The sequence below is a fragment of the Pseudopodoces humilis genome, chromosome 3, assembly GCF_049639895.1.
Source record: "Pseudopodoces humilis isolate 2021_Gansu_Grassland_sample_001 chromosome 3, ASM4963989v1, whole genome shotgun sequence".
NCBI classification, from domain to species: Eukaryota; Metazoa; Chordata; class Aves; order Passeriformes; family Paridae; genus Pseudopodoces; species Pseudopodoces humilis.
Genome location: NC_142202.1, coordinates 35,959,176 through 35,982,481, shown reverse-complemented (window position 1 = coordinate 35,982,481; position 23,306 = coordinate 35,959,176). Strand labels below are relative to the sequence as shown.

Genomic DNA, 23,306 nt, shown 5'->3' with positions numbered 1-23,306 from the left:
CCTCCTGGCTGCCAGGGCACTGCTGGCTCAGGTTCAACTTGCCAGTGACCAGGATACACTGGTGCCTTTCCACAGTGCTGCTCTCCAGCCTCCTGTTCCCAAGTCTATACACGCAACCTGGGTTGTCCCATCCCAACTGCAGAATTCGGCACTTGCCCTTGTTAAATTTCACATAATTGGTGATTGCTCATCTCTTAATTTTAGTGTGTTGGTCTCTCTGCAGGGCTTCCCTGCCCTTGAAGGAGTCAACACCTCCTCCCAGTTTAGTCTTGTCAGCAAAATACTTGGTATCCTTTGAGTCCTGTGTACAAGTTGTTAATGAAGATGCTGAAGAGCACAGGGCTGAGAATGGAGCAGAGCACCACTAGTGACAGGTCCCCAGCCTGATGTCACCCCATTCCCTGTAACCCTTTGTGCCTGACCCATGAGCCAGCTGCTCACCCATCATGTAAGCATGGTTATTCAGCTGTGTGCCAGATATTTTGTCCAGAAGGATGCTGTGGGAGATGGTATGAAAAACTTTGCCGAAATCCAAAAAGATTGCATCATCTTGCTTTCCTAGATCAGCTGGGTGGAGTACCCTGTCATAGAAGGAAATCAGGGCTTTCTCTTCATGAAGCTATGCTGGCTGTGACCAATGACTGTATTGTTATTGATAAGCATATCAATACCTCCCAGAATAATCTTTTCCATGGTTGTGCTAGGCTCTGAAAGTGGGTTACCTTGAAAGCGCAACAAATTAGTTACCTAGCATTATTAATTAGATTAAATATATATTGAAAACACTGTCCTGAAGCGTGTATTTCAGATTTCCATTCCATAATGTCAGTTGATTGTAGTATTTAAAAATCATTAAATTAAGACTTGTCATATGGCATATAAGACTTGATTCCCTCTTGTATTTTACAGGTATTCTATTAGCTGTACAATTAGTGGTGTTTTGTATGGTAGGGGCACTGGACCTTCCCTAGCTGTTGCAAAACAAGCTGCTGCAAAAGAAGCATATGAGAAGGTAAATAAAGCAAGCTCTCTGACAATATGTGCTATATTTAGCCTTATCACAGAAGTTTAAATCTTTGAACCAATTTCCTCATTGTATTTAAAAGCATATTCCATGGATTCCATTAAAGAGGGAAACAATCCATATCTTAATATGTTGGTTGGGCTACTGTTAGTAGAATTTATGTTATGTTTCTATATTCAATTCTGGATTTAAAAAAAAATCTTAACAGTTGATATCTCTCTGTTGCAGAATAGCTCTGATATGTTGTCATTCAAGGATGCACACATATGAAAAATTTCTAAATTCTTACTTGTATACCAGTTGTCTTTTGAGTGAAGTGTTATTGAACTGGCAGGCTATGAACATACTTTTTTTACTGTCTTCTGTTGAATCAAAAATCTATTGTGGAATGTGAGAGGCAAAGGTAAGACTCAGAATCAACAGGACTCTTGCCTTCAGTAGTGTTCCAAGGCAGAGTCTAGTGAAACAATTGCTGACACCATTCTCTGGAGAGCAGAGCTGTTGTCTTCATGTTGGAAGCTGTTATTTCCACGTGTGCAAAAAATTATTAGAATTCCAATAGTGATCCAAACCCACTTTTGAACTGTACAGAACATACAAACTAACTTAAATGGAGTGTAGTTTAAAATAAACTATGGCAGCATGGGGGAGGGAAGAATTCTTTTTTACTTTTAAGTACTTTTAAAATTATTTGGCTGTTACTGAGAATATTCAATGCTTTTTAAGGTCAACCATGTAATTAATTAATTGACTATTACAGGTCTAGGAGCCTTTCTTAATATTTTCCTATATTGCAAACCCAGTGATCTTTTTATTTTCACTGATGTCTGAAATTTACTACCTCAAGCAGAATTTGTATACCAGTTAGTCTAAATTTGGGGTAGATTGGTTTTGTTTGTTTTTAGTTTTTCCTAATTCTCAGTGATGTCTGTGTAACAAGCAAAATATGACTGGCAAAAAGTAGTAAAGGTCCAGTACTCCTGTATTTATAAAAAGGAGTTTATTTGTTGGCTGTCATTGAAACATAAATCCTATGTTTTGGTTTCCATGGTACCATGATGGAAAACCAGGAAATATAAAAAGAAAACAAGTTTGTTTACTTTTTGTGATGTGATAGTGTATATCCATTGTAGGTGTTGGTGTTGCTTTTAATATTACTTTTATGCTCTTATGACATGGGTAGCGGGAGGAAGGGGAAGAACCACTGCTAAGTATTTGGGGTAGGTTTTTTTTATTCAACCCCAATTTAGTTATGAGTTTTGCAGTGTTTTCATGCTGAAGACGTTGAATGTCAATTTGTACTGACTCAGATTTTCAGTTCTGCTGATTACATATATCAAAGCCTAACATTTTCCACACAGCAGTTGCACATGCAGCAAACTGTTGGAGTCTGAGATACAGATTGTGTGCCCTTGTTTCTAATACTTAGCTATAGGATTCAAAAAACCACTGAATTTCATATAATATGAAATTCATGTGCATGTTTTCATGGTGATACATGAAAATAAATGTTAGAGTTAAGTAGAAAAGATTGAAAATGTAAATGTGTGAATTAGAAAGTTTCTTGAATCACTGGGTGAATGGGTTGAGGTTTAGAGGTTAAGGTAGTTTAGAGAGTAAAAGACAAGATGGAGGATTTAGGGTGTTGTCTCTTGTCCTTCTTCTTTCTTCTTCATGTTCTTCTCCTAGGGGTTTTTGGGTAGTAGTAGGTGATTGGGTAGAAAATGCCGCAGTGCAGCACACAGGTGTTGGGTCATTGGGTCACTAAGAAAAATAATTTAGTTGGCATCTGTTAATTGGGTAAATGGACATATAAAAGACCTTGAAGAAGATCTTTGTTAGCCATTTTACCCCTTTTCTATCTTAGTGCACGTAGCTCCTTGTACCTTGTAATGCTGATAAGAAAAAATAAACAACTGAGACTGGACAAGAGAAACTAGCCTCCCTCTCGTCAATCTTCAGTTCAAAGGGAAAAAGAACCCAATCCAAAAGTCCATAATTAGACAGCAAACAACAAAGATATTTGCTTTCCATAACTCTTACTCTCATCCTAGTTTTGAATAGAATCCAGACTCTACTTTTGTAAATATGTCTGTATAGTACGCTCACTGTGACAGGGCCTTGTGGTTTTCCTTTCTCTAGGAGAAAATTGGGCAGTTGCCTTTCCTCTGCAGGGCTTTGAATGTTTAGTGCAGTTAACAGCTTTCTCTTTGGACCCTTTAATCTTCCCTCTGCCCACTTTGGATGGCATTTTTTGTACTAGGGATTTGTTCATGTGATTTTGTTAAACATTCTTGGCTTTTCTTTTTTTTCCAGATGGAAACTGAAAGATCTAATGGCAGTTGTACACTTAGCAAATGTAGCGATTTCTCTCAAGTGTCAACTGGGTCTGACTCAGAGTAAGTTGGGTTCACTGCTAATGTGATAACAATATATTTACTAATCTTGGAGGGTAGTGTTCTCTAAGTCTAAATAAAGTATATAATTTTATTGTTTTATTGCAGTATAGAGCCATCTAATTTTAACTTCTGTTCCTTATACTTTGGAGCAAAGTTTGTTCTACTTGTGCAATTTTATGTGAGTCTGTATGGTAAAGCTTAGAGCTTTCTGATTTATTCCTGCTTTGCCGTAGGTAGTTCTTTCAGAAGCATTTTTACTGTGATGTAAATGGATTAGCCTACCTCACTCAATAGCTTTATTTCATCCCACTTTAACACTAATTTTGCTGTTGTGACACTCTTGTGAACTCAGTATAATTCAATTTCAGTACTTTCCTGTGCTCTATAGTCTGCTTTCTTCTCTCCCTTTTTTCTTTTTTTCTCCCCCTTTTTTCATTCTTTGTGAATCTTCATTTCCACCAAAGGGAAAACTTTGCTTAGCAAAAGAAGCTGAACATGCATTGTTTGATATGTGATTTGAGAACCAGCAGTTTGACTGTAGTGCCACTACTACTTTTACATTCTTCTATCTTCTAGATATCATAGACTCATTTCATAATAAAAATAATGGAGAATATTACGAAGTGGTGTTATTTTAGTAGCTTTCAAGCAGGATGTTTTATAGTTTAAATCAGTCATGATTGTTAATGCCTTTTCAGGTTTTGCTTTAAAAAGTGTGGGGTTTTTGGTACTTCTTTTCTTGTGACAGTAATTTTATTAATTATTGTGTTTCTTTCACCTAAAAATAGTCCATTATTTTTCAATAGAAACAGCATTTGCTTTGATGACCCATCTGCACAGTTGGTAGAAAACATGAAAGACATGACAATGTCTGAAAAGCCTTCACTTTTTCAGGTATAGTATGAAAATCGTCTTCCTCATAATGATGTTTTAGACCCTGAATGGGGCATGCTTCTTGTAAGAGTGTAACATCAGTTTGTTCTTTTATCCACTAATCATTGGAAAATACATGCATTTTTCCTAAGAAAATTCAGTATTGTTAATCATTACTCATTTCCTTCTGTATTGTGGATCAAATTTATGTAGTGTTTAAGAAATGGTACTATAACCAAGAAAAGGGTCAAACTAAGCTAATTTTTTGCAATGATAATGGTATGTATGTTTTTGCAATGGTAATGTTATGCATAGCTAAGATTCATTCTTATGACATTGTTTACATAAGGTATGATCATATTTATAGGCAATTCCTAGATACATTATCAGACATGTTTTAAACCAACTACAGTGAAAATATTCAGGATACCTCAGACAGGCTTTTTTTTCCTGTTTTCCATGTAGAGAAATGCACAAAATCCTGTCCTGAACAAAAGGTATGTGTTTATTTTGAGATTGCTATCTCCTGTAAACTATATTGCAAATATCTTTATTTTTTTTTATCTCTACTAAAGAAATGCTGCTATCGGGAGGCACATTTCTTTTCTCATCATGTGTTAGAAGAATGGCTCATTATAAATTTTGCTTTTATCCTTGTTAAAGAAAATTGGCAGCTAATTTTGCTAATGTAAGAAACAAGGAAGAGGAAAAAATAAAGTCAGATTCAAATGAAAGTTCACCAGATGTGGACACAAATGCTGGAGAAGAGAATGGGAGTCCACACACTGTCAATAAAACGTAAGAAGGTTTTTTTTTTAAATTAATATTTTTAAGTCAATAACAGTATATATAAATCTAGATTTGTTTTTTTATTTATGGTAGAAGGAGGGAAAATACTGCTGTAAAAAGAACTTTCAAAGAAAATTGAAATTAAATTTCTTTTTCGTGGAAATTTCAAATGTAGCATAGAAATTGACAAGCAATGGTATTTAAAGCTTACAACCAAACATTATTCATGTAAAGATGTGAGGGTAATGACCTGACACGCCTGAAAGGGTCAGTTTCCCTCGTTTTAATCTGCAAGGCTGTGGTTTAGATCTGTAGATTTGTCAAATGATCACTAGGATATTGTAGTAGATGTATTATATCTGTCAAGATTATTTGATACTCTTAATTGAAAATTAAGTATAATTAAGTGTGGTTTTCCTTTTTTTTTTTTTTTTTTTTTTAAAGATTTCTCTCTCTTTTTGAAAAAATAGAGCTTATTGGTGCAGGTGGTTTTGGGAATGTTTTCAAGGCAGTATCCAAGTGTGATAAGACAGCCTATGCAATCAAGCGAGTTGAATTCACAGAGTACGTACTGTGTATTTACTTCTGCCTTTTAGGACAAACTTAATCAAGATTTTAATACTTTGTTTTCTCTGTTCAACAGTAATAGGAGCATTTAGGCAATTTTCATTATTAATTGTCTGTCCTTTCTAATAAACTGTTTTCTTTATTTCCAAGTAAGCTGAAAGTGGTGCTGAACCTTTGTTAAATTTTGCATGTAATGGGTTAATTTCTGATGGAGCTGTAAAAATGTAGGTGTGTTAAGTTCTCTTTTCCCTGAACACAGTAGTAGTGCTCTGGTTGCTAATATGGCAAAATGTGTATGAAGAAAACCGGATGATTACTAAAACACTGAAAGCAGTCCTGTTACTTTTGACAGGCTACATGGAAAATTTCCATATCAGTAATGCAAAATAACTATAATTACAGAAAGTAGAAAAAAATACAAGTAATAAATTTTGTGGTTTGTAATTGGAAAATGCTTTATATGTGACCCATGTAGTCATTACTCCCAAGTTGTGTTACTTGGCTTTTATAAATCTCAAGAGAGAATTATGATCTTAATTTTTTTGAAAGTAATTTTCTGTAACCATTACCTAGTGGAGTATTTTATCAGCAGTTGAAAAAATTAATTTCTTTTAGGTTATCTATTGAAAATGTTTTTAATTGTTGGAGATACTTGTTCCTTAAATTGTGTAATGTGTACATATTCCTTTGGATTCTTGTGTTCTTTGAAAGTATGTGTTATTTTCATTGATACTGGTATCCTAAGAACTATACTGAAAACCTACTGGTTCTTCAAGTAATGACTGCTGCTCTGCTGGCAGGTTTGCAGCTATTTGCTCTTTCAGATTTTTTTGAGTGGGGATTTAAACACTTTTTGCATGTTGAATAATTGAGGAGATGAAAATAACCCCACCAAATTTGTAACTCCAGTTTTGAACTTTGAACTTATATGAAGGTCAATATTATGCTTTGTTTTTAAATTAATGTAAAACTATCTGTATCCTGCCACTTGACAGCATATCTTTTATTTAACTTTGTATTACATTGTAATAGGGAAATGCCTTATTTTTTAAAATTCTTTCCCCTGCTCCTGACAGGAAGGTAGAACGGGAAGCACAAGGACTTGCAAGACTTACACATGAGAACATAGTGCGGTATCATTGCAGCTGGAAAGGGTATGACCATATAAAGTACCCGGACTCAAGGTAACTACAGAATAATAGTTTGCATTCACAAACTTTTTTGCTGTAGTGAACTTTATGCTGTTGATAATTGGTTATCAATTATTATACGAATATAAATGCACACATGTGAAATCATACTGCTAGGAGAAAATGCACAATACTTTCCAGCAGCAGGTTGTATGTCATTAAGTATATTTCTATCTTCTTTTTCTTGATTAATAAGATAACATGATTTTATATTTCTCTCCTCTCTCAATATATGAAACTTAATGAATGTGTAGAGGAGAGTAAGACTGCAGAACTCAAAATTTGGGGCAAAAACTAACAATAGAAACTAAAAAATTATTTGGCTACCAAATTCTTGATCAGAAGTTTACTTTTCATAGTAAGTACTGGTCAGCCAGTAACTATCATAGATTTAATTATTTCCCTAAGTTAATTTTTTAACCGTGATGCCTGAAACAGTTTTGATTGTTTAGAAAAGGAATACAAAATGAAATGTTCTTTAATTTAGAGGTAGTCTTTTGACACTGAGACTTCTGGTAAAACAGTGCTGAGAGTTTTACTTGTAAGTTAGACAAAACTTTTCCAAGCTCCTTTGGTAAGCTTTTTTCACTAGTTGTGAATTCATACTCTTCAGACAGGCTGTCATACTTACTTAGAGCCATAAAATATTAATGGATTCAAAATTATGGTTGGCATGACACGTCTCCATAACTGTGCTCATTAAATGAGAGTAAAATGTGGGGGAAAAAGTCTGTCAAAACGGAACCATTAATAAGTTGGAGCCTCAATATCATGTATATATTTTACATTAAACAGTTATTGGGTAAAAGACAGAAAAAAAGTCCTCAAAGCTGAGCACCCAGACTGGAAGTCATGCCCTGACTTCAAGGCTACAGAGAGTCCTGAGCCATTTAATGCTTGTTCTTTCAGTGCCTCGAGCAGCTTTATTCAAGGGCACTCATCACACAATGTACATAGGAAAAAACAGTGCATGCTTCTCTTTGTATTTTCCTTCCCCTCACCATCTCCGGCCTCAGCCTATCCTATGGGCTTCTCTGGAATATGTGAGGCTGCCAGATGGGTGAATGTATTTAATCTAGATTTGCAGCTCTCAGAAGGGTCTCTGTGACTAGCAGACCAATGTCAAAAATGGTCACTACCTTCATGACATGACAGAGTTGGAAAGTACATGACCATTCTGGGCAGGGTAGGAAGGCAGGTGCTGTGTTTCTGGAGCAGAATAGAGAACATGTGTCAGGGACTTGGAGCAGTTCCTGCAAGGTCATATGGGAACCAAGGACAGTGGTATTTCTTCCTGAAAAGGACGTGCCTCTAGATATGAGGGAAATTGAACTTGGGCTCTCAGAAAACTTCCAGTGTGAAACCAGAAAGCAAGCAAAACTTCAGAAATATTCCAGGAGTATGTAGCAACTGAGCAGGGATTCTTTGGGTTGCAGTCCTATTTATTTAAAACAAATTCCTCTAGGATCTTTGTTAAAATTAAGGGACTTGCAGACTTTGTTTTGGGTAACTCCAAAAATAATTATTAGCAAAAAAGGCCTTTGAAGATGACTTGGGAGGAACTTTATCTTGCCAATTTTAATATGGTATGTAATTTTCTTTTGAAGCCGAAATTCAGACCAAAAAATTTGCTGTTTTTTCATCCAAATGGAATTTTGTGAGCAAGGAACATTGGAAAACTGGATTGCAAAAAATAGAGAAGACCGAAAGTATCATGCAATGGCACAAACCAAATTTTTACAAATAGCGAAAGGGGTGGAATATATTCATTCTAAAGAGTTAATTCATCGAGACCTCAAGGTATGTAGGATAGGTAAAGAAATAAAGAAAAAAAATGCATTTAAAGATAGTATACTTACTGGAATTTCAGAGAATGTTAAATTGTTATAGTGCTTGCTTACTCTGTTACGTACCCTAGCAATGTGCTTCTTTGGATATTGCTAGTGATTTTCTTTCAGCAGCTGGCTGAACCTCATCTTAAAATCAAAAGGTAAACTTGGAGGATCTCAGAATGCAATTCTGAATTCAAAGAATCAGTAGTCATCAGCTAACAGGCATTTTCAGTGTGTTACTGTTGCCTGTTGAAATAAAAGTTGAGTCTAGAGAGTTTGCTCTTGCCATATTTTAAAGGGATAGTTTATCCTAATACATGCTGTGTTTGATAACATGCTCTAGTTACTTTTGTCCTGTGTATGCATACAAATTGTTTGAATGCTACAATTTTGGATAGAATTTCAGTCTCTAGATGTGCACAGTCATAAGAAGATTTTATTTCAATATAAAGATTATAAGGGACAAAGCCTTCATGGCTTCAGATGGAAGCTATAATGTTGCTTAGAGAGTTTTAAATCACTCACTTTATGAAAAAAAATCATTAGTGTGGTGGCATTCCTAGAGTTAAGCTAACTTCCCTGCCTGATCACTCAGGAGCCACTGTGGAAGTCAAATTCCCACCACCAGAGACCTTGACAGCTGGGACTGAAGTCCCTTCACAGCAGGCTGCTCCAGTGAACCCACAAATGCCTCACTTGACCCCCTCCACACCCCGGCTGTATTTGATGCTCAAGACGGGGTTCAAACCATTAACCCTGAGATTAGGAGTCTAATGCTCTACTAGCTGAGGTAGGAATAAGGCTGTGGTCGATCAGGAGTGGTATTCTCCAGTTTAATGTTCCTACTGAATCCACACACTGCTCACTGACTTTCCCCTCCCCTGTGGCAGGCTGGAGAGAAGAACTGAAGGCACAAAAGGAAAAGAGCACAGGTTTATATAAGAAAAATTTACTGGAAACAGCAATGAGATAAGAAAAGAAGAACAAACAAAACAAAACATTATTAAAACCAGAAGTCAAAAAACAGAGAGTGATTCACATACAAAAAATTCACCTTGGAGCACTACCTGTTCATGGCCATGCTCCTATGACCCAGAAGTGAATCCTTCCCCCATTCTCAGAAAATGACATGAGGTAGTATAAGACAAACTGATTACTGTACAAACTAACCCTCTCCTGACCAAAACCAAGTTATGCTGCTAACTCTTCTACCTGTATTTGAATTGAGAACCTTCCTCTCCTCTTTGATGTACTGTCAGCTTAGGTGTTTGGCCACCTGAGGTATCCATAGCCCAGAGTCAAAGCTTGCAGGATAGGTTCAAGCTGAGATTAAAGTAATTTGTGCCTGATAGGAACAGAGTCATTAAATAGTGTAGCCAGTTGCAGGTACTATATTAAATATGTGTGGACATGGTTAGACTTGAACAGAACAACTACACTGAGCATTCTTTACATGAAGATCTCTTCCTGTTGACTATTAAGTATGTCCTGGCCTTATGGTCCTCTAGAGCTTCTTTGAGTAAAAGATAGTGTGAGTCTATTTGGTTTGGTTTTGTTTCTGAATGTTTTAAAAACATTCAGAAGATGAAGTTACTTCATCATCTTTGGGAAACTTCATTGAAGAATGTATCATTCTGTTTTTAGTTCTTTGTGTTCTGGTTTTAGCTAGGATACAGTTAATTTATTTTCAAGAGGTGGTACAGTGCTGTGTTTTGGGTTCACTATTATAATAATGCTGATAACACTGATGTTTTGGTTGCTACTAGGTAGTGTTTATTTTAAGTCAGAGACTGTTTTTACATGGAAGGGGGGCTAATCTGGGTTCAGGGAGGGAATCTGGCATCAGTCAGTGGGTGGTGAGCAATTGTATTGTGCATCACTTGTTTCTCCTTGTTTTGGTTTGTTTTTTTTAATCCTTTTATCATTATTATTTACCACTGTTATTAAATTTTACTTTTGTTTCAATTATTAAACTATTTGTAACACAGCTTACATGCTTACTTTTGATTGTCCCTCCCATTCCACTGTGTGGTGCTTAGTTGCCAACTGGCCTTAAGCCATGACACGGTCAAATTTTAAAAGGGGAAATTTAATGGAAATGTAAAAGTGATACTCTGGGATACCTGTAGTAAGCCTTAACACTGCATTTAATTTACTACATGTGATCCCTTTGTGCCTAGGAGAAACTCTGACTTGAGTGGAATTCCATGTGAGACTAAATGCTTTGACCAAGTGTATGAAGTCCTGGCTAGGATTGAAGAGTGAAAAAGCACTTTGGGATATTAGAATGTTATATGCACAATGTATTTGAAGAGCAATTAAAGCATGATACAGTTATGACTGAGCTAGTGGGAAAAAGGTGCAGTTACTGCAGAGTGTACTATTTGAAGTTTAGTTTGTGTTTTTAAAAATTGATTTAACTTATTTCTCTTTCCACACCATTGGTTTCTTAATGTTACTTTCTGAACAATTACCAGATTTTATGGGGAACACTTCTGTGGCTGATTATACTTGATGATAAACCTTGGTCATTTGGTGATTTTTTTTTTCTTCTTTTTATTTATATATATGAAAATAGCCTCAGAATATATTCATATCACACAATGATAAAATAAAAATAGGTGACTTTGGTCTTGTGACTTCTGTGGCATTTGAGACTCTGACTGAGGACAGAGGAACAAAATCATATATGGCACCAGAACAGGTAATTATCCTGCTGTATGAGTATCTCTGTAAGTAGATATGCGCTATAAACTCAGCATTGGATGTTTTCAATCTTAATCTCATTATTAAAGCAAGTTGTCTTAAATTCCTTGGTATGACTGTATGCAAGGATAACTGTATCCTGGAGAAAGTGTATTCTGTAACTGGATAACTGTATTCTGGAGAACACAAGTGTGTTCATGTTTTTTTGCTTTGTGTGAACATACAGTTTGACACTGTGTGCTGTAAGGAATGCTGTTGTAAAACCAGGCTGCCAGACATATATTTAAATTTGAATTTTGGGCCCCTGTTAATTGCGTAATTTGAGTTTCTCTGTTTCATTATTTGTCACAGGACAATATTGGCATGCTTTATCCGTACAGGCCTGTAGAACTAGTAATTTAATTTCAGGGTGTTCAGTGTGACATAGTAGTCACTATTTAACAGGTCGGAGGCAGAAAGGGTTAACAATTAAGAAGGATATTGAGTAGGGCCAGTCCTGTAGCCTTGGGGTGGAAATTTTTGCTGACTTTAAATTTTGCTTTAAGAAGTGCTGTTCTCCAGTTGGATTTGATGCCTGTATTGTTCTGTTCTAATCTTTCTAGTCTGGGGCCAGATATGGAAAGGAAGTAGATATTTATGCACTGGGATTAATTTGGTTTGAAATTCTTTCGGCATTCACTTACCATGAAAAAACTAAGGTATGTAATCTTTAAATTTAACAACTCCCACTTTGTTGTTGTTGTTGTTTTGCCTTGCTGCTGGTATCACATATTGATAGCATTCTAGAAGGAATCTCTTTATCTAGATTACTATCTCTATTTACATTTTTTTCCTTAATTCATTTCCGTGAAGCCTGTAAGACCTCACACCTTAGTTGAAATGTTCTAACTGAAGGAAAAAAATACTATAGTTTATTACACTTCTGTCCTACTACATAGACACTAAAGCCTGAGCATGCTAAAGGATAAAGTCAAGCAAAAAAGGATGTCAAGTTTCTTATAAATATTTTTCTTTGATGAGAAACTTAAAGGGAGTATTTTTCTAATTTTAGAAAATAAAAATTATGGATGGGTGACTTTTGTCTCTGCCATGCTCTTGTCTTCACTGCACAGTGGAGCAAGAAGAGTTTCCACCAAATCAAAACCCTTGCAGTTTTCCAAGATGAAAACAAAAGTATTTGAAAAATGTTGCTTGAAGTGAAACAGATATTATTTCAAAAAGAAAATCCCATGTTACTTAAGCTTTCTTTTAAAAGGTATCTTGTATGTGTTTTGAGCTTTTTATGTGCAAACCTTCATATTGGTGGGAGATATTGATGTAGCTGCCGGGTATCTTGTCTAAAGTAACTGTGGTTGGACTAAGACTTTGAACAGGTAGTCAGATCCTTTTGCCAGTGTTAGAAAATCATACCAGTGTGTCTGTTCAACTTGTCCAGCCACCTTGCAGTACTTCCTCAGATCTTCTGTTCCTGTTCACAGTTGACTGCAAATGCATGCACAGTCCCACAGTGTTTACAGTTGGAAAAGCATAATTTCCTTAAATTATAAAAATCTTGTGCTCTGCAGGCAGGTGGAGAAGTTATGTGGATGGAAAGTCCTAGGATGGTGTTCAGCTGCTCCATTAGATTAGGAAGAATTTCACTTAATGGAATATGATAAACTCTAGTGTTGGCAAGCCCTGCTGCGAGAACATCATGTAAAAGCAAAGCTGATTATTCTGTGCTGAGTAACTGGTTCAGTTCATGATCCCCAGCACGTAGGGTCACAGGCTTAAAGCTACTGCTAAAGAGTAGGGGAAAAAACTCGAAGTTCAGAGGAGCTGTTGTTTTACTCGATAGTGGTTGTAAAGGGCTTGCTATGCCAGGCTTACAGGGATCCATAAGACTAACTGATGATTTGGGATACACAGCTAAGTCCAAGAACATGACTGTCATCTTCAGGCAGACATTAACACTTAACAGCAAATGAATTAAGCAGACTGTTTAACCAGAAAGCCACTTGCAGAATCACAGAATGACTGAAGTTGGAAGGGACCACTGGAGGTCATCTAGTCCAACCCACCTGCTCAAGCAAGGTTCCCTAGAGCACATTACTTGGGCTTGTGTCTAGTGTATCTCCAGTCAGGGAGACTCCACAGCCTCTCTGGGCAATCTGTTCCAGTGCTCAGTCACCCACACAGTAAAGATTTTCCTCATGTTCAGGTGGAGCTTCCCGTGCATCACTTTCTGCCCGTTGCCTCCTGTCCTACTGCTCAGCACCAGTGAGCAGAGCCTGGCTGCATCCTCCTGGCACCTCCCTTCAGACACTCACAGCCATTGATGAGCTCCCCTCTCAGTGCCTCTTCTCGGGGCTGAACAGGCCCAGCTCCCTCTGCCTTTCCTCCTAAGAGACGCTCCAGTGCCTCAATCCCCTTTGTTACCCTCCACTGGAGCCACTCCAGGAGCTCCATGTCTCTCTTGCCCTGAGGGGCCCAGGACTGGACACAGCAGTCCAGATGTGCCTCACCAGGGCTGGGCAGAGGGGCAGGATCACCTCCCCTGGCCTGCTGGCAATGCCCTTCCTAATGCACCCCAGGATTCCATGGCCTTCTTGGCCACAAGGACAGGCTGCTGGCTCATGGGTGGCTCGTTGTCCACCAGGACCCCCAGGTCCTTCTCCACAGGAGGTCAGCCCCCAGCCTGTAGTGGTGCAGAACCCTGCATTTCCTCTTGTGGAATTCCAGAAGGTTCCTCCCTGCCCATCTGCCCAGCCTGTTGAGGCCCTTCCAAAGGGCTGCACAGCACTCTGGGGTATTGGCCTCTCCTCCCAGCTTTGTGTCATCAGTGAACTTGCTGAGGACACATCTGCCCCTTCATCCAGGTCATTGATGAACAAGTTAAACAACAGCTCAATTCAAGCTCAGTATTGAAGCTTGGAGGACACCATTGGTGACAGGCCTCAAACTAGATCCTGTGCTGCTGAGTGTGACCCTCTGGGACCTGCTGTTCAGCCAGTGCTCAGTCCACCTCACCATCCATTCGTCCAGCCTGCTCCTCCTGAGCTTGACTATCAGGGTGTTGTGAGAGACAGTGTCATATGAAAAAAAAAAATTGTTAACCAAAAGCTATTTTTAAAGCATGTAATGACTAATCTAGTTGCTTTGAAGTCCATGTGGTATTTTATGCAATGACATAGAATTGCATTCTGCTTGGCTTGCAAACAGAAATCCAGCTGTCTTGCTTTTTTCTTTTCTTTTAATGCCATTAGACAAAATAAATCCATTGCTTTTAAATTAAGGAAAGAAAGATAATGGTTCTGGAATAGAGAGGACTATTGAAACAAACATGTCATTACAGTGTGTGAAGCTTTTAAGCTTAGAAATGGATAATAATTGAGGAAAAGGATGTCATCATCAAACCAAACCAAAGCACAACTAAATGAAAAAAAGCCCCAGCTTTCAAACTCTTTACAGTTTCTTTTTGAAGCCTTACATTTCCTGTAGATTTGTGTTTTCCTGATTACTTCAGTAAACTTTATGGGTCATAAGGTAGAGATACAAAACATAACAAATTAAAGCATACCAAAACTATTCTTTTATTAATTTCAGGTATGGCCTTCTGCTAGAAAAGGTGAGCTTCCAGAGTGCTTCATGAACAAATTTCCACCAGAGGTATGGGGTTTTAATATATTTTTTGGTTACTGTGTTAACTAAAAAAAGAAAAAAAATAAAATTCTATTGACATTTAATTTTTTTTTGCAGGCATCCATAATCAAAAGGATGCTTTCAACAGACCCTTCGGGAAGAATCACTATATCTCATTTACTCGACCTTGTTAAGTCTGCTGATGAAGAGAAGGAACTTAGAAATTATTCTTATTAAATGTCCTTTCATACTGTGTTTAAATCCAGAGTTTGATGAATTTATTACAGTTGATGAAATGACAACAGATGTCAGAAGCAACAGCGAGACTTGGGGTGTGTCTTTTCCATGGCTACATCACCATTCATGTCTGCCAGCTGCAACCAGGACAGGACACTTCTGCAAGAAATCACACTCAATTTTTACCTGGAAACATAGGTTTTGGATGAGCTGGATTATTTTGTACAATAAGTAATAGAACCTAGTCCTTTTCCCCTCAAAGATTATGCTGATGTGGTAAAGCGCTAACTGGGTTGTGGCAAATCCCTGCATGTGCTGCATCCATTATCCCTTAAGGTTATCTACTGCTTTCCATGGAAGAAGTGCTGTCAGGTGCTATGTGACTCAAACCTTTCTGCTTTGTTCAGTGATATTGTTAATAATTACTGGAATGCTCCCATTAATAACAAGACTAGTTCTGGCAGAAAAGATACTAGGAATAGGTGCATGTTATTCTTCACTGAATTTCAGTACTTTGAGGTGAGGTTTTTTATCTCTTCACAGCTGCTGATGACCTAGCACCTTCAGTGCTCTAGATTTTAAATTTGTAAAATGAGGATTTCTTAAGGATTTAAATGTTAAGTATTCAGCTTCTAGGACATCTAATTTAGAACAAACCTCAATTTTTGAAAACTTTAGGTTTTGATAGTTATCTTTTTTGGAAAGGAACATTCACAGTGCTATTAATACAGGAAAACTCTTCATTGCCTCAGTAGTAACCACTGGAAATCCTAGGCTGAGAGAGTACTTCAAACATTCCCATGCTTCTAGGTTTTAATCCCTTACTGTAATACTGAGGCATGCCTGACCCTTAATAACTGTACTGAGTACCTCTGGTGTGTACCACAAAAAGGAACAGCAGGTTCTCTGCTACTCTTCTTTTATATCCTTCAGAGTTCAGCCTCGCCTGAACTTGAAGTACTGTGTGTGGTGTGGGGAACAGGGTGAAAAGACAGGCACATTGGGCCTTCAGGTGCTTGTCTTTGAGCTCTGTCTTGTCAAACTGTTCATTGACATGGGGCCATCACATATTACCTATTTTTTTGCTTCGAAATCTCTGCTCATTTGCGTAATGGCAAACGAGCAGAGATTTCAAAGCAAAAAATAAGTAATATGTGAAGTACTGTATGCTTTTTCTGAAATGTTAAATGGATTAAAAGTGGGTGACTTCTCTGAAAGAGATAATACAAATGAGTGTATTTGTATTCTTAAGGAAATTACTGATGTTCTGGTGCAAGTATTTATTGCTAAATAAGAATGTGCTTGTACATACTTTTTTAAGGCCTTACTGCTTTCTTTTTTTCTCTTTATCATGAGTCACATTTATTGTATCATAGAATGGTTTGGGTTGGAAGGGACCTTAAAGATCACCAAGTTTCAACCCACCTGCCCTCGGCAGGGACACTTCCCAGTAGATGACATTACTCAAGGCCTTGTTCAGCCTGGCTTTGAACACTGCCAGGGATGGGGTATCAACAGCTTCTCTGGGAAACCTCTTCCAGTGCTTCACCACCTTCACCATAAAGAATTTCTTCCTAATATCTAATCTCAACCTTTCACTTCAAAGCCATTTCCCCTTGTCCTGTTACTACATGCCCTTGGGAAAAAGTCTCCCTCCAGCTCTCTTTGCAGCCCCCTTTAGGTACTGAAAGGCTGTTCCAAGGTCTCCCTGGAGCCTCCTCTTCTCCAGGCTGAACAAGGCCAACTCAGGCAATTTCATTTGCCAGTTCCCTCAGGACCAGTGGATGCATGGCAGCAGGTCCCATGGAGTAGTGCACCTCTAGGTTCTTTAGATTTTTTTGAATCTGATCTTCTTGACATCCCTGGTCAGACTGAATTCCATCAGGGCTTTTCTAACCTTATCCTTGACTGGAATTCATAAAATATTTCACTACTCTAGACTAATTAGTATTTCTTTGCAGTGGTCAAGATCTGTGAGAAACTACATATCCTTACAGACAAAATAGTACTATTTCTTCTTTTTCTTCTCTTTAGTCTGTTGGGATAAAATTGACATATAGTTGGACTTGATGATCTTTAAGGTCTGTTCTAACCTAAACAATTCTATGAAACTATTAATAATAGGAAAATTGATATGTGACAATCTCTTGGCTGCATTTCCTTTACAGTTTTTGGACAGACCAAAGTAGTATCATTACTTTCTTGCTGTTAAGTAATACTGAGTTTGTCCCAGTAGTTTTTGATATATTTTTCCTGCATAGTATTTTTATATGTCAGCATTAACTTTTTATAAATGGTAATAGGTCTATTAAAATGTATTTTTATGTAAAAAAATGAAAATCCACCATCATGATCTAATTACGGAAAATATGCACCTTTATATACAACGGAATATAATATATACGTAATAGTATATATATGTCACTGTCATGTTTCACAAGCTTTTTTTTCCCCCACCAAGTTTAAGAGAGTAAGCAAAACCAGGCTGGTATTTAGGTATCTCTGTAAAGATGAAAAAAAACCCTGTTTAATACATTATGCAATAAAGTGATTAGCCAATATTTATGCCTTCACTCATACTTGAATTTTATTACCAGTTGGGCAGTAAAAAACAAAGATGTGAAAGACTTAACCTACGTCTCAGTTATGTTAGTTCAGTTACAAACACCAACTTTTAATTTCTATTAAATTGTGCATCAAACAGAAAATATGAATTTAACCTGTCAACTTAAACTCTTTTTCTGCATACTTTGGTATGAATTCTTGAGAATGGCACAGCTCTGAGCCTTTTAAAAGATACTATGAATTATACATACTTATCTAGGGCTCCTTCCTTTAGACTGGCTTTAGTCATGATCTGCAGCACTGTCTCCAGGACAGTTTGAAGATAAATCTTCAGAGTCTACAGGACAAGCAGGAGAAGAGTGAGTAATTGCAGCTCAGGGAAGGAAAAAATGGTTTCTAGAAATACTTCTAGAATCGATGTAGAACAGATTAAATGGCATTCAAGGTTTACAAGTTAGTAACTCCCAAATTTGTTTTGAAACAAATTTTGAAACAAATTCTACTCTCTTTGGTGCTGTGAAACTGTATGGTGTTCTAATTGTTTCAAAAACACCTGCTAGCTTTCACAGCTTTTATGGTACTGGTTTTAGTATCTGAATTATGTTTTCTCAAAACTAATCAAATGATATAAGTTCAAATAAATGTCAGTATGGTTCGCTGTGTTTTGTTGTGTGTGGGTTTTGTTTGTTTGGTTTTTCTGCATATAAACCCAAAAATTGGCTAACAATCACAACAACAGTATGTATGAAGCTTTGTGCAAAAACCAACAGCCTGGAAGGTAAATCTGCTATGTAGATTTGGAAGCTGCAGTAAGGGAAACACAAAGGAAATATGCTACAGCTGGAGTCTAGCTGCATAAGCAAAATAAAGCACCTACAAAAGCTTGGTTCACTCTCACCTTCATAGGTTGTTCCACACCAAATGCAATAGAAGTGCTTCTCTCTCAAATAGGCTGTCAGGATGTGTAGCTTTTCTGATACCTAGAAATATGTACAGGTATGTGATTACCAGGGGCTCACATGACATAAAACACTCTGAGCCTCTGGTTTGCTAAAATAAGCGTTTAACCCAATGCTATGGAAAAACTACACAATACCATAGCTCAGTAAGACATGAAGTTTCCCACATTTGTAGAACAGTGCACAGGAATGCATGATCTCTGGAAAGTTAATAGCTGTTGTTTGCTCATCCTTTTTTCCAGCTAAGTAACCTGCACTGAAAGGAGAGAGCTAAATATACTACTTAACTCCTATATGGCATCTTTTGTGGAATTTTTCACATCTAATCTCTGCCAATCAAACACTTAAGACTAACAACAGCTGTGTAATCTAGTTCTTAAAAATATGTATTTCCAATGTCCCTCTTAAGATAATCTGTGAAGCATTTTTAGAAATTAATTAGCAACTCTAAACTTCAACCTCAGACATGAGATGAGGCATCAAAAATTAAAATTCAAAAGCTTATGACTGTGATCTTACCTATCTTGGCTAAAAATGTTTAGAATTTAATTTCTAGGCTACTTTTTTCAAAGATCAGGCTTAAAACAGATGAGCAATAAATCAGTGCTGTAATGTTTCATATTTTATCATGTAACTGCTATAAAAGTCACTGCTCTGTGATTGCAAAGAGGTCCTTTACTACAGTGTGGGAAACATGTATACATACATATGTTTCAAGGAATATTAGATTTAATTCTGAATTGAGAAATTAATTAAGTTTAAGAGCTTACACTTAAGTCTGAGCTTGCGCATTCATCTTCCTTGTCTTCCTCATCCTTTTTGTCTTCCTCTTCAGGTTCTATCCAAAACCAAGTCTCCTTGGGAACATCAATATCCTTAAATAACAAGGGATTTAAATGGAAGTTATCTGTCTGTAGGTTTTCTTGTAAGACGCTGGATAAAACTAATTTTTAGGAAGTGAGCTGTTAGCCTTTAAAACTTGCATGTATAGTATAACCAAGAATTACTAAAGCTGTTGGTAAGTACAGTGGTCCACAAGAAAGATTATTCACTTTTTTTTTTAACAATGGAATGCATGCCAATGCTAACACCTAGTTCTATTTAATCTATTTTTGGCATATGTATGTGCATAAAGATAGATAGATAGATAGATAGATAGATAGATAGATAGATAGATAGATAGATAATTTGGCAAGGCTACACAGCAACACAATCTCACATCGAGTCTTAGAGCAGATAGCCTTGTTTATCAGTTTAAGACATGCTGCCCCAAGTTATTTCATCAAGAGATCACACAGTGCTTCCTAATTCACCTCAGGTAAAGTTAAAGGAAGAAAAGTAAACAAGGATGATCTAAGCTTAATTCAGGTAACTTCATTTCAAGCAAACTAAGGAGTTTTGAACAATCTCAGCAGAAATTGTGAGGTGGTATTAACGTCTACCTGGTTAATAGGGGAAAGAAACAACCTTTAAGTTTTCCCATGGCAAAAATTCATAGTGGTTCACTGCTATTACCCATGTTATTCCTTGCAAATGGAAGGTACTTATTTGTGTGGGGGTTTTTGTTTGTTTTTTTAATGCTACTTTGGTGAATCTGCTGATTCCCTCAATGATGATCCCCATTCTCGGAGATACTGAAGATCCGCCTGGACAACCTGCTTTAAGTGACTCGGCTTGAGTAGGGAGGCTGAACAAGATGATTTCCAGTCACTCCCAATGTCAGTCACTGTGTGATGATGTTGCTCCCTCACTTGAAGCAATTAGCACCATTATTTAGGATGGCCTGATACTAGCTACTGGAAGATATGCAGACAGCTCAGAAGTTACCACAAGACTGCAGAAGGAAAAACACAGGTCCTCATATAAGTTTCCATGAGGTTGGCGTGCACCTTCTATATGGTACCAACATAAACTTTGAAATATTTTAAGAGGACTGAAGTGTTGCCAAACATCAAGACTTAAGCTAGTTACCCCACAATTTTAGAGAACTTCCAAGAACTAACCACTGTATTGTAGCCTGTATCTCTAAACTCTAGGTCTTCTTTTCAACCCCCCAGGTCTCACTTTTTGCGTATCTAATTGCTGGCAGGCCCTCTGGCTTTTTCGCAGGTCTCCTTCCATCTTACGTTCTTCTTGTTTGGTTTTGAATCTTACTCTGTTAAGAACAAGCAGAGGTAGATAAGCAGGCAGACACACAGTAACAGATGCATTAAAGTCCACAGCTTTACGAAACCCGAAAATCTAAGATTCTATTCCTACTAATTTTCTCAGACCTGAACTACACTGAGGTTAAGAAGTCATTCTGACATTGTTTCTGTAGGAGCACACTTGTATTTCTTGGGAATTGTACCTTCAGGATACCTTTTTTGACCACACTACCCTGTTTCTTCATGAGGTTTTTCCTAAGACATAAAGAAGTGGTTCACTAACTCATCTGCGAAAGATACAGCCTTTCCTAAGCTTCTCTTCTCCATATATTAAAAGCAAATTGGAAGAAAACCAAACCAATACAATCTTTTAAAAATTTAAAAGTAATTTTAAATTTTTTTACATTTAAAAATGTACCCTGACTTTTAAAACCATTGTACCAACATTGCTCAGGAATATCTGTGGATTTTATATTTCAAAATATATATTTCTCCAATTTAAAAAGCTGCATATGACTTGAGAAAAATTAGTATGTATATTGTTTACATTATTAACAATTACAAAACTAAATGGTGCAGCACATGCTTTTATCATTACAGTGTTTATCTACTTTTGCTTTAGAACTGACAAACAATTACTCTGTATTGTAACTCTCACCTTTCATTCAAAACATTCAAAAATAGTAGCACATTAAAAGAATAACCAAACTTCAAGTATAAAAAGAATTGCTATTTAGACATTGCTTGGAATATCAGCTGTATCATTTTACCTGAACTGATCTGCAGCTTGTTCATTTGCTTGTTTTTTCATATGGAGCTTTTGTCTATAGTTTTCCAGTTTTTCTTCAGCTTTTCGCTTTTTTAGTTCCTCATGACCAAGCCCACTTCTGCCTATATAAGTTCAAAAGGTGAATGTAAGCAGCTGAGAAGCTCTGATATCCAACTAAATATATCAGAAAGTGCCACAAACCTGTTTTTATGTTCAGAGGAATAGGTTCAACAATGCCCTCTCCTGTGAGAGAAAAAATAAGTCAATGTTAAAAAACCAAGTTTGTCTCAAACAATGATTTGTACAAAAGCAGGCAAGCTGCTTTTGCCATTATTGTGATTTCTTGCTTGGAAGTTGAAAGGTTCCCAATCAATATACATTTAGTACACTAAAAATGACACAGCTGTACTGGAAACACACTCTCTTTTTTGGCTTGTCTGCTGGAATCCTATGTACTTTTTTCATGACAGGACCAAACTGAATGAAATGTGGTGACGTGACAGGTGTAACATGCCTATGATGAAAACAGCTTTGTTACCGCCTTCTGGAGCATTTTTACTCTGCAATCTCATAACGATGATGAAGAACAAAAAGAATTTATCTGGGACAGTTCATTGTAATTGTCTTCCACAGACGCTGAACTGGCACAGCAGTTACTGATTCCTTGTTTTACTGATTTTACTTCATAAGGGTAGGCCAGTGTGCACTGTTTCTTTTTCAAAATCCAGCCATAAATTTCAAGAGGGTCTGAATTTTTTTTAACACTATTAGCTTTGCAAAACCATCGAAACATCCTTAATGCAACTCCTGTAAGTATACATGTATGCAAGTACATTTACTGAGCTGCAAGTGCTGCTCTTCCCTTGCATCTGTCAATAGTCTGTGCTATTTTCACTTCAGTTTTAGGGATCTGCTCTCATATTTTGTTCTGTCACAGCACCTTCACAGTTCTGTAATGCTATGTCTCTCCAAGAGGCACTTAGTGACCTGTCAACAAATGCAGTGAGAGCTGCAGTCTATAAAATATTAAGGTATAGCTGAATACAAACACACACTTCCAGAGTGACAAACTTACCACTTTTGCCAAGGGCCTGGCCACTCTTGTAGCCCATCTTCTGGAGCAAAGCAAAGCCTTTGTTCTCATTGCCCAATGCACTTTTCAGTACCAAGTCACGTCTCTCTTTTTCTTCTTCTTTTATGCTTTTTTGTCTGTTCTTCTCATTGGCTTCCTTTTGCTTTTCTTCTTTCTGAATAGCTTCCTTCACCCGCCTCACCATGGGCAAGCCTGGCCTGACATCCTGTCTGCGAGTTAGTAAACCAGCAAACATTAGCGTTATATTTGTTTGTTTTAACAGGTTTACGATCATTTAAGAGGAGTGGAAAAAAAATGAACTACCTACTTACTTAATAAATAAATCAGACATATAGTCCTCCTCTTCATCTCCCTCCATGATTAGCACGCCTCTATGCCGACGCCTCGCCTATGGACAGCGTCAGTGCTCGTTACCGAGCATTATATTTCTCTGCGCGTCCCCTGCCAGGCGGGGGATGGAGGGGCCGAAGGACGAGAACACTGAACCCGCCGGGCCGGGCTGCCCGTGCGAGCCCCGGGCCACCCGCGCCCGCCT

At 37.4% G+C, this 23,306-nt stretch overlaps 2 protein-coding genes across 3 annotated transcripts in view; one reads left to right on the top strand and one right to left on the bottom strand.

Annotated features, from left to right (window-relative positions):
- Window positions 1–17,799, top strand: part of EIF2AK2 (eukaryotic translation initiation factor 2 alpha kinase 2) — a 24,378-nt gene extending 6,579 nt beyond the window's left edge. Inside the window, exons 5-16 of the mRNA XM_014255992.2 lie at window positions 910–1,012; window positions 3,341–3,423; window positions 4,230–4,317; window positions 4,762–4,793; window positions 4,960–5,094; window positions 5,530–5,649; window positions 6,729–6,836; window positions 8,450–8,642; window positions 11,253–11,378; window positions 11,983–12,078; window positions 14,966–15,028; window positions 15,119–17,799. Coding sequence (XP_014111467.1) covers window positions 910–1,012; window positions 3,341–3,423; window positions 4,230–4,317; window positions 4,762–4,793; window positions 4,960–5,094; window positions 5,530–5,649; window positions 6,729–6,836; window positions 8,450–8,642; window positions 11,253–11,378; window positions 11,983–12,078; window positions 14,966–15,028; window positions 15,119–15,238 — 1,267 coding nt within the window. The 3' untranslated portion in view covers window positions 15,239–17,799. The remainder of the gene's footprint in view (window positions 1–909; window positions 1,013–3,340; window positions 3,424–4,229; window positions 4,318–4,761; window positions 4,794–4,959; window positions 5,095–5,529; window positions 5,650–6,728; window positions 6,837–8,449; window positions 8,643–11,252; window positions 11,379–11,982; window positions 12,079–14,965; window positions 15,029–15,118) is intronic.
- Window positions 15,252–23,306, bottom strand: GPATCH11 (G-patch domain containing 11). Of its 2 annotated transcripts, XM_005526897.3 has the most exons (9): window positions 23,083–23,304; window positions 22,754–22,980; window positions 21,880–21,921; window positions 21,680–21,800; window positions 20,827–20,917; window positions 19,533–19,637; window positions 18,702–18,783; window positions 18,055–18,140; window positions 15,252–15,397 (listed from the first exon to the last, which is right to left on the bottom strand). In XM_005526897.3, exons 1-8 carry the CDS (start codon window positions 23,127–23,129, stop codon window positions 18,085–18,087), a joined length of 771 nt encoding a protein of 256 aa, XP_005526954.1. In that variant the 5' UTR covers window positions 23,130–23,304; the 3' UTR covers window positions 15,252–15,397; window positions 18,055–18,084. The 2 variants fall into 2 exon arrangements, with proteins under 2 accessions (XP_005526954.1, XP_087908951.1); XM_088052825.1 differs by lacking the exon at window positions 15,252–15,397 and having other exon boundaries at window positions 17,592–18,140; window positions 23,083–23,306.

Coding starts and splice junctions, on each gene's coding strand:
- GPATCH11 (XM_088052825.1), bottom strand. CDS start 23,129: ATGGAGGGAGATGAAGAGGAGGACTATATGTCTGATTTATTTATTAA. Junction 18,784..19,532: donor GCGCAAGCTCAGACTTAAGT/GTAAGCTCTTAA, acceptor ACATATTTCTAG/GTATCAGAAAAGCTACACAT. Junction 18,141..18,701: donor GTGTGGAACAACCTATGAAG/GTGAGAGTGAAC, acceptor CTTGTCCTGTAG/ACTCTGAAGATTTATCTTCA.